The sequence below is a fragment of the Tupaia chinensis genome, unplaced genomic scaffold (genome assembly GCF_000334495.1).
Source record: "Tupaia chinensis unplaced genomic scaffold, TupChi_1.0 Scaffold000492_1, whole genome shotgun sequence".
In the NCBI taxonomy this organism is placed as follows: domain Eukaryota; kingdom Metazoa; phylum Chordata; class Mammalia; order Scandentia; family Tupaiidae; genus Tupaia; species Tupaia belangeri.
The window spans coordinates 1,026,033-1,041,483 of record NW_006160004.1 but is presented as its reverse complement, the minus strand read 5'-3'; the positions used below and the strand labels follow the sequence as shown (position 1 = coordinate 1,041,483).

General features: G+C 46.4%; 1 protein-coding gene across 2 annotated transcripts in view; it reads right to left on the bottom strand.

Annotated features, from left to right (window-relative positions):
• The window catches only part of PRDM15 (PR/SET domain 15), an 81,485-nt gene that overhangs the window by 28,852 nt on the left and 37,182 nt on the right, over positions 1-15,451 (bottom strand). For both annotated transcript variants that reach the window (XM_006156374.2, XM_014590855.2), the window contains 5 exons: positions 6,875-7,099; positions 4,742-4,871; positions 1,465-1,646; positions 1,166-1,260; positions 674-761 (listed from right to left, as the gene is read on the bottom strand). In XM_006156374.2, coding sequence (XP_006156436.1) covers positions 674-761; positions 1,166-1,260; positions 1,465-1,646; positions 4,742-4,871; positions 6,875-7,099 — 720 coding nt within the window. The remainder of the gene's footprint in view (positions 1-673; positions 762-1,165; positions 1,261-1,464; positions 1,647-4,741; positions 4,872-6,874; positions 7,100-15,451) is intronic.

Sequence of the window (15,451 nt, the reverse complement as noted above, 5' to 3'; positions counted from 1 at the left end):
TGTTTTGGATTTTAGAGTATTTAAAATGTTGAATTTTTAGGTTAGGGATGCTCATCCTGCACATACTCACCAGCGGGGACCTAGGCTTAAGACACCCCCCAGGTCCAAAGAGGCCTCCTCTCCCCCATGGACTGGTGAGAGCACAATAGCTTCCTGCCTCACACGAGGGAGCTGAGTTTCCACTTGACGTTTGGAGCCGGGTGGACAGAATCACACCGGAGCAGAGGCGTGACTGCCTGCAGCAAGAACACCTGCTGTGGGTGCTGGCGGGACTGATGAGTCAGGGCAGTGTGTGGTCAGAGAGAACCTTCCCGAACCTCCAGCTGTGAATCCTGCCTGCACATGTGTTTCTCGGCTGGTCCTAGGGCAAACCATGAACATCTGCTCACCCTTTCCAGCGAGCACAACTCTGGTTTTTTGGTGGGCCCCGTAGGGGCCACCCATAGCTCTGGCTGAGCTACAGGAAGAAAAAAATCTTTTTGACACAGGAAGCTTCTATCTGTATTGTTGGAATAAGCAACTGCTTTGAAGGAAAACGGAGAGGGCAAGGCCACAAGTGAGGTTGTATGTTCACTGACATGACCCCGACTCCTCTACAGGCCCCAGTCTCCATCCACACGCTGCGTGGCCATGTGGCAAGTGGCAGGGAGGGTCACGGGGGTGTCCGCCTCACCTGTCCTGCAGTTGTGGAACTCCAGCGCACTCTCGATGCGGAAGGTCTTCTCACAAGTGCCGCAGCGATATCTGTACTCGCTGTCGACCTGGTCGAAGGGACACGTGGTTAGCAAAGCCAGCTGGGGCAGAGAAAAGCAGAGGAGGCGCTCCTGTGGCCTGCTGTCCTTGCAACTTCTCAAGCCATCTAGTTTATAACTTTTTCTCTAATATTCTGTTACTATTCTACCAAGGAACACACAGGATTTTTCACTCTTGCTATCCATTGGCTCTACAAGAGAATCTCGCTCTCCAAAGGCCAATCACTCCCCACGATCTTCTTCCCGTATCTACTCAGGTCTGGGTGGGTTGGCGAGCAACGTCTGGAGGACACCCTGAGAGCACAGCCCTCTCCCCACTCGCTCTCCTCCCTCTTCTCTCTGCAACATGATTATTCAGTCAACTGTCTGTCCTACGCAACCAGGAAGCATCCCCTGGGGTCGTTTCCACCCACCTCGTTCCTGCTGTGCTTGTAAGAAACATGTTGCTTTAGACTCTCCTTGCGGCTGAACAACTTTGCACATTCCTCACATTTAAACAGCTTGTCACCTACGGAACCAACCAACAGAAAGCTGATTCATGATTTTGAGCATTGACTAGACAAAGTGCGCCCACCTTGGAGATGCTGGGGACTCTGGCGAGGTCTACAGGGCCCTCTCACTCCATCTACGTTGGATGGGACAAATGCTGGAGGAAAAGCCACCACGGGCAGTGCAGGAGCCTCCTGTGGCTCCCTGGGCCGCGGACACTCACCGTGCGAGCGCACGTGCCTGCTCAGGTTGCTGCTGTTCTGGAAGACCTTGCTGCAGACACTGCACTGGTACACCCGCTTGTGCTCCCCCAGCTGCTTGATGAGCTTGCGTCGGACGCCGTGTCTGCTCGACAGGACTAAGCTCCTCTTGAGGGTGATGGTGTGGTTCTGGTGATGGGTGAACCTGCCTCGAGCAACAGACAGTAGTGAGACAGGTGGGAAACAGGGCATCGGGGAAATAAGTTCAAGGTCACAATCAGCTTTGAAACATCCTAGCTAGGACTGAGCCTTGAGGCCAGAGAGGAGGGAATGTGCTTCGGCTCATCTGGAGGAGACACCTGGCACTCAGAACGGTGCCCGTTCACCTGTTTCTGTAACAGTCATGCATTCGTGTTCTTATCTCTGGCCCCCAGACATGAAAAGAAACATGATTCCCCTGACAATTTAAAAAATAAAAGGCAAATACTGTACAATTCTACTTAAATGAGGTCCTATTAGTGGTCAAATTCACAGAGACAAAGTGGACTGTGGGGTGCCAGGGGCTGGGAGAGGGAGAAAGTTAAATGTTTAATGGGGTCAGAGATTGTTTGGGGGAAATTTGGAAGTAAATTTGTACCTCAACAACCACCACCTGTGTTTTATATTCTCCCTTGGTATTAACCGTTTTATGTTTTCTTTAATTTCTCTGTTTTGCCAGAGGGCACATGTACTCGCTGTAGAGAGGCAGAGGGGGAACAAGAGAGAGAGAAAGCACCTCCCACCAGTGGGGCATGGTCAGGCCATAATCCTTTCTCCTCCCTCTCTCTATCCTGTCAGGATTTGGGACATGTACTTACACATGTGCCAGGTTTGTTTTTTAAGCTGCTGGGGCCAGGATTCAAAATGCATGGTTAGCCATGTGGGATCTGACTCTCTCAATCGCTAGGCCATGAGGCTGGACCTGAACTGAACCTGATTTTCACACTTCTTCTCTCTATTAAATGTGCACAGCCATAAAGAACAGCAAGACTCTGTCATCTGATACAAAGTGGACCAATATAGACACATTAATGCTAAGTGAAAGAAGCCAGCCTAGGACGGACAGACACTGCATGTCCTCACCCGGTATATACTGAACCTCTGCACTCCAGGGCCGAGATGGAAACATTCAAAGGCATGGTTGGAGAGAGAGCAAGTGTAGGTACCAGAAATTCAAAATGATGTACATGATAATGTCCTCGATTTGATTATCACACACCGCACACATGCTTTGAAAAACCACATTATATGCTGTAAATACGCACAAAAATGAAATGTAAATAGAGGGCCAGCAGGTGGCGTGGTGGTTAAAGCAGCTGGGTTCCAATATGGCTGACTGTTCAGTTAGAGTCCTAGACCAGTGGCTTGAAAAACATGCCAGGATCATGTGCCTGTGAGCCCAAAATCCTGAAAGGAGAAATGGAGGTGACGAGACCAGGGCATTACCATGTCCCATGGAGGGGTGCTTTCTCACTTTCCTTGTCTCTCTCCAGTGAGTGCACGTGGCCTCTAGCACATTAAATAAATAAATAAATGAATAAGAAATGATTAAGTAAATAAATAAACATAAAAATAAAGGTATGGGGCCAACAGGTGGCGTGGTGATCAAGGTGATGGACGCCCACATGGCCGACTAAGGTTTGAGTCTCAGATCTGGTGGCTTAAAATCCATACTGGCTGTGTGTGAATGCATGTGCAAAATCCCAGGAGGAGGGGAATGGATGAGAAGGCACTGGAGCACAGCTAGTCCCCCTGAGGGGTGATTTCTCATTTTCTCATTGTCTCTCTGTGTTTCTGGCGAACACACGTGCCCTATGGTGAAAACCTTAAAAAAAATTAAAAATGAAAAAAAGGTGTTTGGATGACGAACAACATAAAGTACTCTAGGCAATAAGGCAGAGTGGAAAGAAACAGGAAATGCCACTCCAGACACTGCTGTGGCCTTGTTTCCAGCACCTCCTCAGGTTCACCAGCCACACTTTGACAACTACAACAGGCACTCCAAAGAGCCCCCCAAAATTTGCCAGCTTATTCAATTTTAGGCAAAAATATATCCAGAATAATAACTAACTACAAATATCTTCCTTGTTCACACAAAGAAAAGGAAAAGAACAGAGAGCAAGGTGTTATAATCTGTTGAAAAGCTCACACCAGTCTGGTTCAGAGCTGCAGTATTTACAACAGCCAAAAGGTGGCAGCAACGCAAGTGTCCATGGACTGACAAATGGGTGAGCAACAAAACATGGCAGATACATCAATGGGATGTTATGCAGCCTTAGGAAGTAAGGAAAATGCTGTGTATGACGTGGAGGGACTAAAGTCATTATGCTCCGTGAAATAACCCAGTCACAAAAGGACAAATAGTGTACGATTCCACTGACATGAGGGAGCTGGAGCAGTTGAAATTACAGAGACAGAAAATGCAATGGTGGGTGCCAAGGGCTGAAGGAGGGGGTGGGGAGTCTGTTCAATGGGGACAGAGTTTCCATTAGGGAAGATGAAGGTTCCACTGGGGAAAAGAAGGTGGGTGATGGCTGCACAGAAATGTGAATGTACTTAATGTCCCTGAACTGTGTGCTTAAGGTGGTTACGACAGGGGACCAGCAGGTGACATGGTAGTTGAGGTGCTGGACTCCCACATGGCCAAGCACAGTTCAAGTCCCGGACCTGACAGCTTGCTTTCTCTCTCTCTTCTCTCTCTGGCAAGCATATGTGCCCTATATAGCAAATTTTTAAAAAAATGGTAAATAAAATTTTTTTAAGATACATTTTTTGCTATAGGGTGTATGCACTTGCAGGAGAGACAGAAAGCAAGAAATCACCCCCTGGGGGTAGCCACACCCCAAACCCTTCTCCTCCACTCTCCTCCCAGGACTTTGGGCATGCACAGACACACACCCAGTGTGAGTTTTAAGCCGCCAGTTCCGAGAATCAAACCACAGTTGACTACACGGGAGTTCAGCAACGTAACCATTATACCATCTGCTAGTCCCAATAGATAAAATTTTGAAAAAATGTTTAAGAAGTGGTTAAGATGGTAAATTTCATGTTATGTATATCTTACCATACACACACACACACTTTTTTTTAAAGCAGTGGTTTTCACAGTGAGTGCACTATTAACTCCTGAGCTCCAGAACATTTTGGAGGCCACCTAAGTGTATCTGTGGCTACAAGGAGTAAGCCTGTCCCCTCTCACCAGGCTTTCCCGCTGGGGAGGGCCCTTCCCCCAGATTGGGCCCGGGCTCAGGCAGGACTCACTTTGGCACTGAGCTGGCATCACTGGTAGAGGTGGCCAGCTTCCCCAAAACCAGCTCCATTATCCGCTCATCTGGCGTCGCACCCACAGGCTCGTCCGGGGGGACCTCGGTGATGATCTCTGCCACTTGCTCTGTTTGGACAAGGCAAGTCATCAATAGGGCAGGGGACAGAATTGAGCTCTCACAAAGGGATCCTGGGATACCTCCGGACAGTCCCCCCAAAAGTGCCCAGTGTCAGGGGACTACAACCAGGCCAAAGTAGTAGGTACGATTGTTAAAATTTGCATAGTACAAAAGAGGAAAACTAGCAGTATATGAGACTCCATGTAGTTACCCACATATCTGGAAAAGCAAAGTGTTTTCCTTAACCCAAACCAAAAGATAATTTCTTTCATAAGACTGCAGCATCCTGGCACAGTTCCAACCCTTCTTTACACCAGTCGGCAGCGTCTCGGATACACAGCAGAGTCCTACAGTTTCTTTGTTCACGCAGACACATTTAGAGATCCTAATTCTCATAATTAGATATGCCATCTGATTTCAAAAAGCAGGTTCAAAAAGCAGACAACCATTCTGTACAAGGGTCAAATATGAAACAATCCTGGTAACAGAAACCCAGGCCAGGAACCTGGGACAAAAGAACTAGGAGAAGACACACTGGTTTCTGCCACTGCACCTTCATAATGTCTCCTGAACACGGTAATAACTAGAGGAATAATCAGCTGACAAGCTTTTGGACCCCTTCCCATCTTTGCGGGCTTAGAGAGGCAGAGACAGTGCCCAGAGTTCGAACCACTGCTCCTTCTTCCACTTCTAAATAGCTCGCATCTGGCCGGCTGGAGCCGCGGGCAGACCACAAGGATGCTGAGATGTGTGAAAGCTGCTCTCCGAACCCTCTCTTTTAATTCTGAGCAAGACTGAGATTTCCTTCTCACTCTCACAAAGGGATCCTGGGATACCTCCGGACAGTCCCCCAAAGAGTGCCCAGTGTCAGGGATGAAGGAGGGTGGAGTGGCGGGGCAGCCGGCAGAGGACCTGATGAAGGGGGTGGAGTGGCCGGGCAGCCGCCCGAGGACCTCAGAAACGAGAGCCCCTCAGCACTGCACACCCTAGAGTGGACCACACAGTCCTTGAAACACACTAAGGATGCTGTACAAGGAATGGACTCCAGCCGGGTCACAGGTTGCACGTGCGAGATGCCCACCACAGGTGACGGCAAGCGAGCTCTGGGCAGTCACATGACAGGCCGGATGCTGCTCAGCAACCAAAGAGAAGGAGCAGTTGGTCACCTTGTCTGGAATGGCCTCACCCTCCATGCCGCACGCAAGAGCCAGAGACACGGCACACTGTTCACGAGAACCTCTGGCGTGACCAGACTGACCCACACCGAAGACAGCCAGGAGAGCATGCGGGGAGACGGGCGTTCCCTCCCTGATGGAGTGCCGGCTACACAAGTGTGCTTGTCAGCAGTTGCACGTCCCAGTGTAAAAAGTATTACACTTACTTGTACTTAAAAAAAGTTTGTTTCTTTCATGAAAAACAAAGAGACAGACAGAAAGACAAGACCTTCCATGATCCGTCTCAGCCCCAGTCCTGGACCGTGGGTATGTGCCTGAAGTGCTCAGGGAGGCCTCTGGATTTGAACCAGAAACCTTCCCATGGGCAGAGGATCACATCTGACAGCTGTACCAGCATGTGGGTCATAAATTATACTTTCTTTTTTTTGGAGAGGTTTTTGCTATAGGGCACATGCACTCGCCAGAAAGACAAAGACAGAAAGCGAGAAATCACCCCCCGGGGGAGGGGGGTAGGAATAGCCACACCGCAATCCCTTCTCTCTATTCTCCATTCTCCTCTTGGGATCTTGGGCACACACACACTCACGCCCCACATGAGTTTTAAGCCACTGGATCCGGGACTTGGACCGTGGTTCACTACATGGACTCCAGCGATATAGCCATTACACCAACTGCTGGTCCCCATAAATTGTACTTTAAGAGCTGTGAGGAACACTGGAGGGCTGCGAATCCACCGCCCGCCTTGCCTGGCCATGCTGCTTTCCCGCCGGCAGAGGGCGCTGTCACAGTCTTCGCCCTTCCCTGCCCCTGGCCACATCCCCAGGCCTGCTCCTCACCTGCAGGCTCCTTCTCTTCCACGATGACTAGCGGCTGCTCCGTTTTGGATGCTTTGGGCTTCCTTCCTCTTCGAGGCTTCTTCCTTTGTTCTTTGGTGGAACCCACGCTCTCCGGCATAGCAGCGGGCTCCCCCCGGGGTGCATCTGCCTCCTTCTCAGGAGTTGCCTCTGGCTGGCTGCCTGGAGGAATACTCCTGGCTTGTTCCAAGTGGCCCAAGAGATGCTCTGCAGGGAGAGAGCCATTGCAGACGGCATAGAGAGCTTGTCAGTGCCCCACCCTACCCTCACTGTGTGTTTTTTTAATCTTTTTTAAAATTTTATTTATCAGTATTATTTTTCATTTTTGCTACAGGGCATGCACACTCATCAGAGAGAAGGAGGGAAAGTGAGAAAGGAAACTGCCAGGACTGAGACTCAAACTGTGGTCAGCCCTATGAGAGTCCAGCACCTTAATTTGGTTTGCCAATCATGTGCCTTTTGTATAGCTACCATTTTAATGTAAAATAGGTGTGGGGCCAGCAGATGGCATGGAGGTTAAGGCAGCTGGATCCCACATGGCCGAGTCTGCAATTTGAATCCCAGACCCAGTGGCTTGTAAAAACAGGTGAGTGGATGTCCCCGGGGTGCATCTGCCTCCTTCTCAGGAGTTGCCTCTGGCTGGCTGCCTGGAGGAATACTCCTGGCTTGTTCCAAGTGGCCCAAGAGATGCTCTGCAGGGAGAGAGCCATTGCAGACGGCATAGAGAGCTTGTCAGTGCCCCACCCTACCCTCACTGTGTGTTTTTTTAATCTTTTTTAAAATTTTATTTATCAGTATTATTTTTCATTTTTGCTACAGGGCATGCACACTCATCAGAGAGAAGGAGGGAAAGTGAGAAAGGAAACTGCCAGGACTGAGACTCAAACTGTGGTCAGCCCTATGAGAGTCCAGCACCTTAATTTGGTTTGCCAATCATGTGCCTTTTGTATAGCTACCATTTTAATGTAAAATAGGTGTGGGGCCAGCAGATGGCATGGAGGTTAAGGCAGCTGGATCCAACTTGGCCGAGTCTGCAATTTGAATCCCAGACCCAGTGGCTTGAAAAACCAGGTGAGTGTATGTGTATGCCAAAAATTCCAAGGGGAGAAGAGGAGAAGGGACTGCAGCATGGCAACCCACCTTGTGGGACGATTTCTCACTTTCCTTTCTCTGTCTCTCTAATGAGTGCATGCACCCTACAGGAATCTACAATTAATCATTCAAGAAATAAATGCAGGACTGGCTCACCACCAAGACAGTTTTGCAAAAAAAAAAAAAAAAAAAAAAAACAGGAATCTACAATTAATCAGTCAATCAAGAAATAAATGCAGGGCTGGCTCACCATCAAGACAGTTTCGCAAAAAAAAAAAAAAAGGTAAAATACACATATATCTACAAAGAAGTCTCTGGTAGGGCATAAAAGCATTTGCATTGGGTATCTACAAGGAAAGACTTTGGAAGGATATATCAAAATACTATTGTGTTTCTCTCCGGGTGGTGGAATTACAGGCATTTTTAATTTTTTTCCTTTAAACTGTTTATATTTTCTAACTTTCCTGCAATGACTATGTAACACACTTACTTAAAATGTATCCTCTGAAAGGAAATATTCACTCACAATAAACAAAACTTTCTTTAAACACATTGCAAAAAAGGAAAAATGTTTTGATTTATTTTCCACTGAAGAAAGCTTCAGGTACCTCCCAGGAAAAGATAATTGGAAGCAACAGAAAAACAGGCAGACAGGTGTGGGGCATAAAGTCCAAGAATAGATGGAGTCCTGCCCAACTGCAGCAGCATGGCAAGCAGTGGTGCAATGCACTGCAGTGCTGGAAGCCACATGGAAGACTGGGCTTTGATTCCTGGGCCAACCTGTACATGCTATATGTACCTATTATCCTGGCTGCATGGAGGGCTGGGGGTCATCTTGGAATGAGATCCTTTTGAGGTTGCTTTTATCTCTCTCTCAAAAAAGAAATAACTCGACTTTTAAAAAAGAAAAAGGAAAAGAATGGACAAATTCCCCAAATGGAAGGTGAATATGGCTTAGATAAGCAGATCTCAGGGAGCCAAAAAAGAGGAGGAAAGGGAAATAACCCAGAAGACAGACAGACACAGGTCCCTCCCATGGTACAGGCACTTTTGTGCAGATTTGGGCCTGATTCTGCCCACCATAAGCTCGAACCAACTCAGCGCCGGTATTAATCAATAAAAAGCTGCTCTTTCTCTGTTTACTGAGAGGCATCAGGCTGGGGGAGTCTCTCAAGGAGCCAGGTCTGGGGAGGAAGAGAAAATTAGAAAGTAAACCCAACACAATTCAACACAGCCATACAGCCAAAGGAGCTAACAAGTCTGTCTGGCTGAAAATACATGGAAAGACCAGAAAAAAAAAAAAAAGAACACCCCTCCTCTGTAATACACCGCTGAGCCTAACAGAGAGAATAAGATCCCTTGGTGCCAGACATGCAGAGGGAGCTTAAAGCCAAAGCTAAGACACGAGCTGACGCCCAGGCATCTGGGAGAGGGCCAGGGCCTTCACACACATGCATGAGTAAGTGTGAGCACACGCACAGGCCTGGATGACTTTGACTACACAGGGGTCCAGAAACTGATCTGCACACACAAAGCCAGTTCTCTGTCAGGACTCCTTTAGGGCCTGGCGGTCCAGAAAGGCAATAGGTCTTAGAGAGGGAGAGAGGAATCACATGATTCCCACAAGGAACTGAAGCCCCAAGCCAGAGCCACATGAAGGTACAGAATACAAATTTATACTCCTGAAGTTAAACACACACACACACACACACACACACACACACACACACAATCAGAACTGTGACCTGGACCTGTGAACACTTTAAGGGCCTGGCAGAAGTGGAATAAATGCACTCTCTGCCATACTTCAACAATCCACAGTCCACGGAAGGACCACCAGGGAGAGAAGGGAAGAGTGAGGAATCTGGACTAAAGAGTCCACCAAAACAACAACGAACACCAAAAAACTACTGAGCAATCAGCAACTAGGGTAGCAACAGACGCAAAGAAACAGGAAGAATGGAGCTCATAAATAATGGCACAAGCTGAAGGTGGAGGGTTAAAACTGGGAAAAATAATTTAAATTAATAAGAAGGGTTAAAAAATAAAGAAAAACGGCTAGAACATATTGAAAAATAACAAGCAGTTAAGGAAAATAACCAAGTATCACTTATATACAATGAAAAACAGACACTGATTAAAAACACAATGCAGAGATTAAACAGAAAAATAAGACACAATTGAAGAAAGAATTGATAAACTAAAATGGAGCTGCAAAGATTATTCAGAAAGTAAGACAGACAAGAAGCTAGAAAAACTGAGAAGGAGGTAGAGAGCTATGAAGTGTAACATAAAGAAAAGTTCTAATATATGTACAATAGGACCTACCGAAAGAGAGAGAGACAGAAACAGAGACAGAGACAGAGACAGACAAAGGAAAGCAGTGGGCAAGATAATGGTGGAGAATGATCTAGAATGCATGAAAGACAGACTCTTCACATTCAAAACAAATAAAAATAAATGTGATAAACTATAGAATGAAATATGATAAACTACAGAACTTCAAAGACAGAGGAAAGATTTCCAAAGCGAGCACAGGCAGATTACTTACAAAGGAACAACTAGAATGACCACAGAATTCTCAACAACAACGAAAGTTGTTAAGTGGTGTGATAATATCTTCAAAGTGCAGAAAGAGAATGAGAATAAACCAAAAATTCAGTATCCAGTAAAAATCAAGATTCCAATAAAAACACAAGATAAAGACATTTTGAGACAAACATTAACAAGACTGCCATTAGCAACCTAGAAGAAATTCTAAAAGGCAACAGGAAAATGAGTTTAGATTGAAGACGAGAAATATAAAAAAGATAACTAAGGGAAAAAAGCAAAATGCATAAAAATTAGAAGGTAATTATAAATCCAAACAGGATAAATAATGCAAATTACTAAAAACTTAAAACTGAAATATGGAAGGGAAAACCACACATCAAAGCAAAGCAAATATATCCTTCTTATCTGATGCGGCATTTTATATAGGCCCATTAAATCAAGTATGATAATTGTGTCCTCAAATTATCTGTATCTTTTTGATCTGCTTGTCTATTTCACTGATGAACTGATAATATGGATGTATTAAAATCTCCCACTATTAGTTGAATTTTTCTATTTCTCCTTGTAGATCTGAGAGTTCTTGTTTTATGTATTTTTAGACTATGTGACTAGGACATATAAATTTAGATACACTATATAATCTGAATGTGAAAAGCAGCTACCATGGTTCTTAGGGAAAAAAATACTCACCTTAAATGCTTATTATCAGAAAATAAGGGGCAAGTCCATGGCTTGGTGGATCCCACATGGCTAACTGCACAGTTCAAAGTTCCAGACCCAGTGGCTTAGAAAACAAACTGGCGTGTGTGTGTTTGTGTGTGTGTGTACATGCCCAAAATCCTGAAAGAAGGGAGAAAAGAAGGCGAAGAAATTGTGGCTCAACCATGCCCTATAGAGAGAAAATCCTCACTTTCCCTCTTTCTCTGTCTCTCTCCAGTGAGGCCATGCACCCTTCAGGAAATTTAAAAAAAACAAAGAATCAAGGATAGCTGGAGCCAGCTCCATGAAGCCAGATCCCACATAGCATGTGTGGTTCAAATCCCAGCCAGATCTGCCTAAAACATGCTAGGTCAATGCTTGAGTGCCCAGGATCCGATGGGCTATAGCACAGGAGAAAGGGAATTATGATGTGATCAGTACCGGGCAAAGTGCTTCTCTCTCTCTCTCACATGCACACACGGTCTAACATGAACAAATAAAGAAAAGTAACAAGAGAAGATAGCTAAAAATTAATGAGCTAAGCACTTAACTTAAAAGCTACAAAAGGGGGTCAGCTGGTGATATGGCAGTTAAGGCAAGTGGATCCCATATAACCGACTGTGGAGTTTGAGCCCTGGACCTGACAGTTTGAGGAATATGCTGGGTACATGTATGTTCATGCTCAAAATACCAAAAGGAAAAATGGAGAAGAAATTATGGCATGACCATCTCTCATGGCTTTCTCACTTTGCTTATCTCTCTCTCTCTCTCTCTGGTAAGTATATGCACTCTCTAGCAAGTGAAAAAAAAGTTAGAAAAGGGCTTAGCTGCAGTGGTGCAAGCTGTGGGGTGCTGCTGTGCAAGCCTGCAGCCACCTAGGAAGGCCTGGCATTCGGATCCCAGTCTACCTGAACATGCCAGATGTGCCCATGAGTCTAGTGGCTAGAAGGAAGAGGATCATGACATGGTAGAACTCTATAGAGGGGGGTCCCTGAATCTCTCTTTCTCTCTTCCTCAAGAGATGAATAAACCTAAAATAAATAAATAAGTTAGACTAAGACAAAATAAACAGGAAGTAGAAAATGGAAATAATAAATAAGGGCAGAAATTAATAAAAATAGAATACAAAAATATACTAGGATCAGGGTCAGCAGGTGATATAATGGTTAAGGCGCTGGACTTCCATATAGTCGACCACTGATCAAATCCCAGGCCCAGCAGCTGAAAACTCATGCCAGGCGCAGGTGCATGTATACCCAAAATCCCAAGAGGAGAATGAAGAAGAGATTGAAGTGTGGCCATGCTCCTGGCAGGTGAACTCTCACTTTCTGTCTCTCTCTCTCTCTGTCTCTCTTGCGAGCTCATGCACCCTATAGCAAAAATCTCTCTCTCAAAAAAAAGATTGACTAAGCCCAAAATTGGTGTTTTGAAAAGACTGAAAATATCAGTAAAAGTCTAACAAGAAAAGAAGACATAACTAATCAGTATTAAGCTCCTATAGCAAACAGCGGCCCCTGCCCCATCCCTTCCCACCCAGAGGCATGCTGAAGTTGCATGAGAACCTGTTGTTGCTCGACAGAACCCCTTGTGCTCCCCATAGCCCACCCTCCAGGAGCTCCACGGGAAGAATGACACAGGTCAAAGATGCGAGCCCATGACTGTCTGAAAACACCCCCGTCTACCCTGACATCTGATGGGATGAGGAATTCCGGCAGGGTGAGGAAGTACAATGCTACTGCATTGCGACTGTGTCACATGTGACCTGTTTTCTCTCTGCAAGTTTTTTCTTCTCTTTAACCCTGAAATTATTAGATGTCACAATGATGTGGCTCAGTGTGGGCCACTGTCACTCCTATGGCTGGTTATTTGTTGGGCCTCTAATATTGGAAACTCATCCATCTGTTCTGGGCACTTTCTTTCTCCTGTTTGCGCTGTCCACTGCCCTAGTCACATGTGGGACTCTTGAATCTATCCTTCAGTTTTCTTATCTAGTCTCTATGACTGCTCTCTGTGTTAGAAGAGGGGGCCAATGATCTTTCTGGAAGATTTCCTCAGAATTATCTATACTATCAAACTTAATTCAGCAGCCAGAGTTTTAATTTATTATTTTCTGTTCTGTAATTTTTTTTTTTATTCTATATAGTAACTTGTTCTTATTTTGAAGATGCAGTATCACCTCTTACCTGGGGGTTACAGTTCTAGGCTTTTTGTTTGAGTTTGGTTTTTAGCTTTTCCAGAGCAATGTTTCTACTGGCTGTTTGGTCTCTCACTCACATGAAACTCCTCCAAGGTCTAGATGTGCACGGTTGAAGTTTCATGGGTGCCGGTACACAAGTAGGCATCCCTGCAGGGGACTAGACAGTACATAGTCATATTGCTGGGGCCAAATTCTCAATGCTCCTTGGTCTCTACTCACACTGGCTTTTCCGGTTTCTCTGGATCATACCCTAGGCCACCACCATTGTGAGGAGGAGGCTGAAGGAACTGAGCATTTCAGGACGGAGACTCCCCATGCTCCTCTGTCTTCCGTACAGTGCCTGGTGTCCATTCCTCGTGCCCCTGGGCACAGGTTTTTTTTTTCTGGTCACAGGTCCTCGTGTGTCAGCCCTGGTTTCTGCTGGGTTGACAGTAGCTGGGATATGGCTCAGAGGGATAAGGTAAATCTGAGTCTAACCAGTTTTCAGGCAGACCTTCAAGCAACTACGCTGTGTGTCACCCTGTCCTCTGCTTCCAAAGTACTCAGTACTGCAGATCCTGAACCATTCTGGGGCTCTGTGGCAGAAGTCCACTCAAACCTCAGCTCCCCCACTGCTAGGTTCAGCTTCTCCTGTCTGCTTGGTAGTCAGTATTGCTTCAGACATTTTTCAGCTTCCGAACTTGCCTGCTCTTCCGTCCTCCTTTCTTTTTGTTTTTGGAGATTTAGGAGGATTTCCAAGCAGGCTCCTGTTCAATGCCTGTCTGAATCTTCTTCTGCACCGATAACAGAAATACCTCAGCCTGGGTAATTTGATAAAGGAGACTGAGATCTATTAACAAACTCCTGATTCTGGTGGCTAGAAAGGCCTACAGCATGGCCGACAGAAGTACAGAGGATAGCAGGGGCATGGCAACCAGCTCTCACAAGAACTAACCTCTTCTCACGAGATCTAGAACTCACTGGGTGTCGTGAGACATCACCAATCTATTCACGAGTGTTACTTCCATGATGCAGTCACCACTCACTAGATCCCACCACCTTCCAACACTAAATCCCGATGATCTGGGCCATAATGATGCCCCTTTAGTGAACGCCTGAGAAATGAGCAGGGCTTCCCAGGAAGACAGGAGGAAATGACATCCATCAGTGGCAAGGACTAGTCATTAGCTTTCCCAGACCATCTGTTCCAGCTTCACCAGCCTCTGCTGATCGACGTGACAGGCCCGACTATAAAAAGCATGCGACAATCTTCACTTGCCTGAACTTGTGCATCTCTTAAGTTCAATTAAAAAGTAAATAAAGAAGCTCAGGACCAGCAGTTAGCATAATGGCTATGTCACTGGACTCCCATGTAGTCAAACATGGTTCGCGTCCCAGACCCAGTGGCTTAAACTCATGCCGGGCACGTGTGCGTGCGTGCCCAAGATCCTGAGAGGAGAAGGGATTGTGGTGTGGCCATCCCCCGTGGGATGATTTCTCGCTTTCTGTCTCTCTGTCTCTCTCTGTCTGTCTGGCGAGCACACGCACCCTACAGAGAACACATCTCCAGAAAAAAAAAGGTAAATAAAGAAGCTCAAGTTCAAGACACCGACTTGGTGTAGAAGTTGGTCAGCCTCAAAAAGCACACACCTGGCCAGTCTGATCTTGAAACCACAGATCAAATCGTCCACACCAGGTAGCCTCTTCATCTACTGCCCTACAAAAGGCAGCCTCAGGCTCCTCTAGATCTAGGATGCAACAGGCAGGATGGGGCAAACCATCTCCCTCTTCAGGATGAAGCAAACCAGTCCACCCACCATCCACCTGATACGGGCTCAAGGCCGGCATGTCTTTTGGCCCAGAGCCTGTACTCAGCACGTTTGCTGGGGACACATAGAGCATGCACTCATAGGCCAGCCTCTCTGGGTCCTGCCCCATTACTCCTCCCTTCATTTAGGGAGCTCTGGCCCCTACTCCTTGGCTCTTCTACCAACAGGTCACTGATGAGACTCCCAGAGGTGGAACACAGCAGAAAGAGT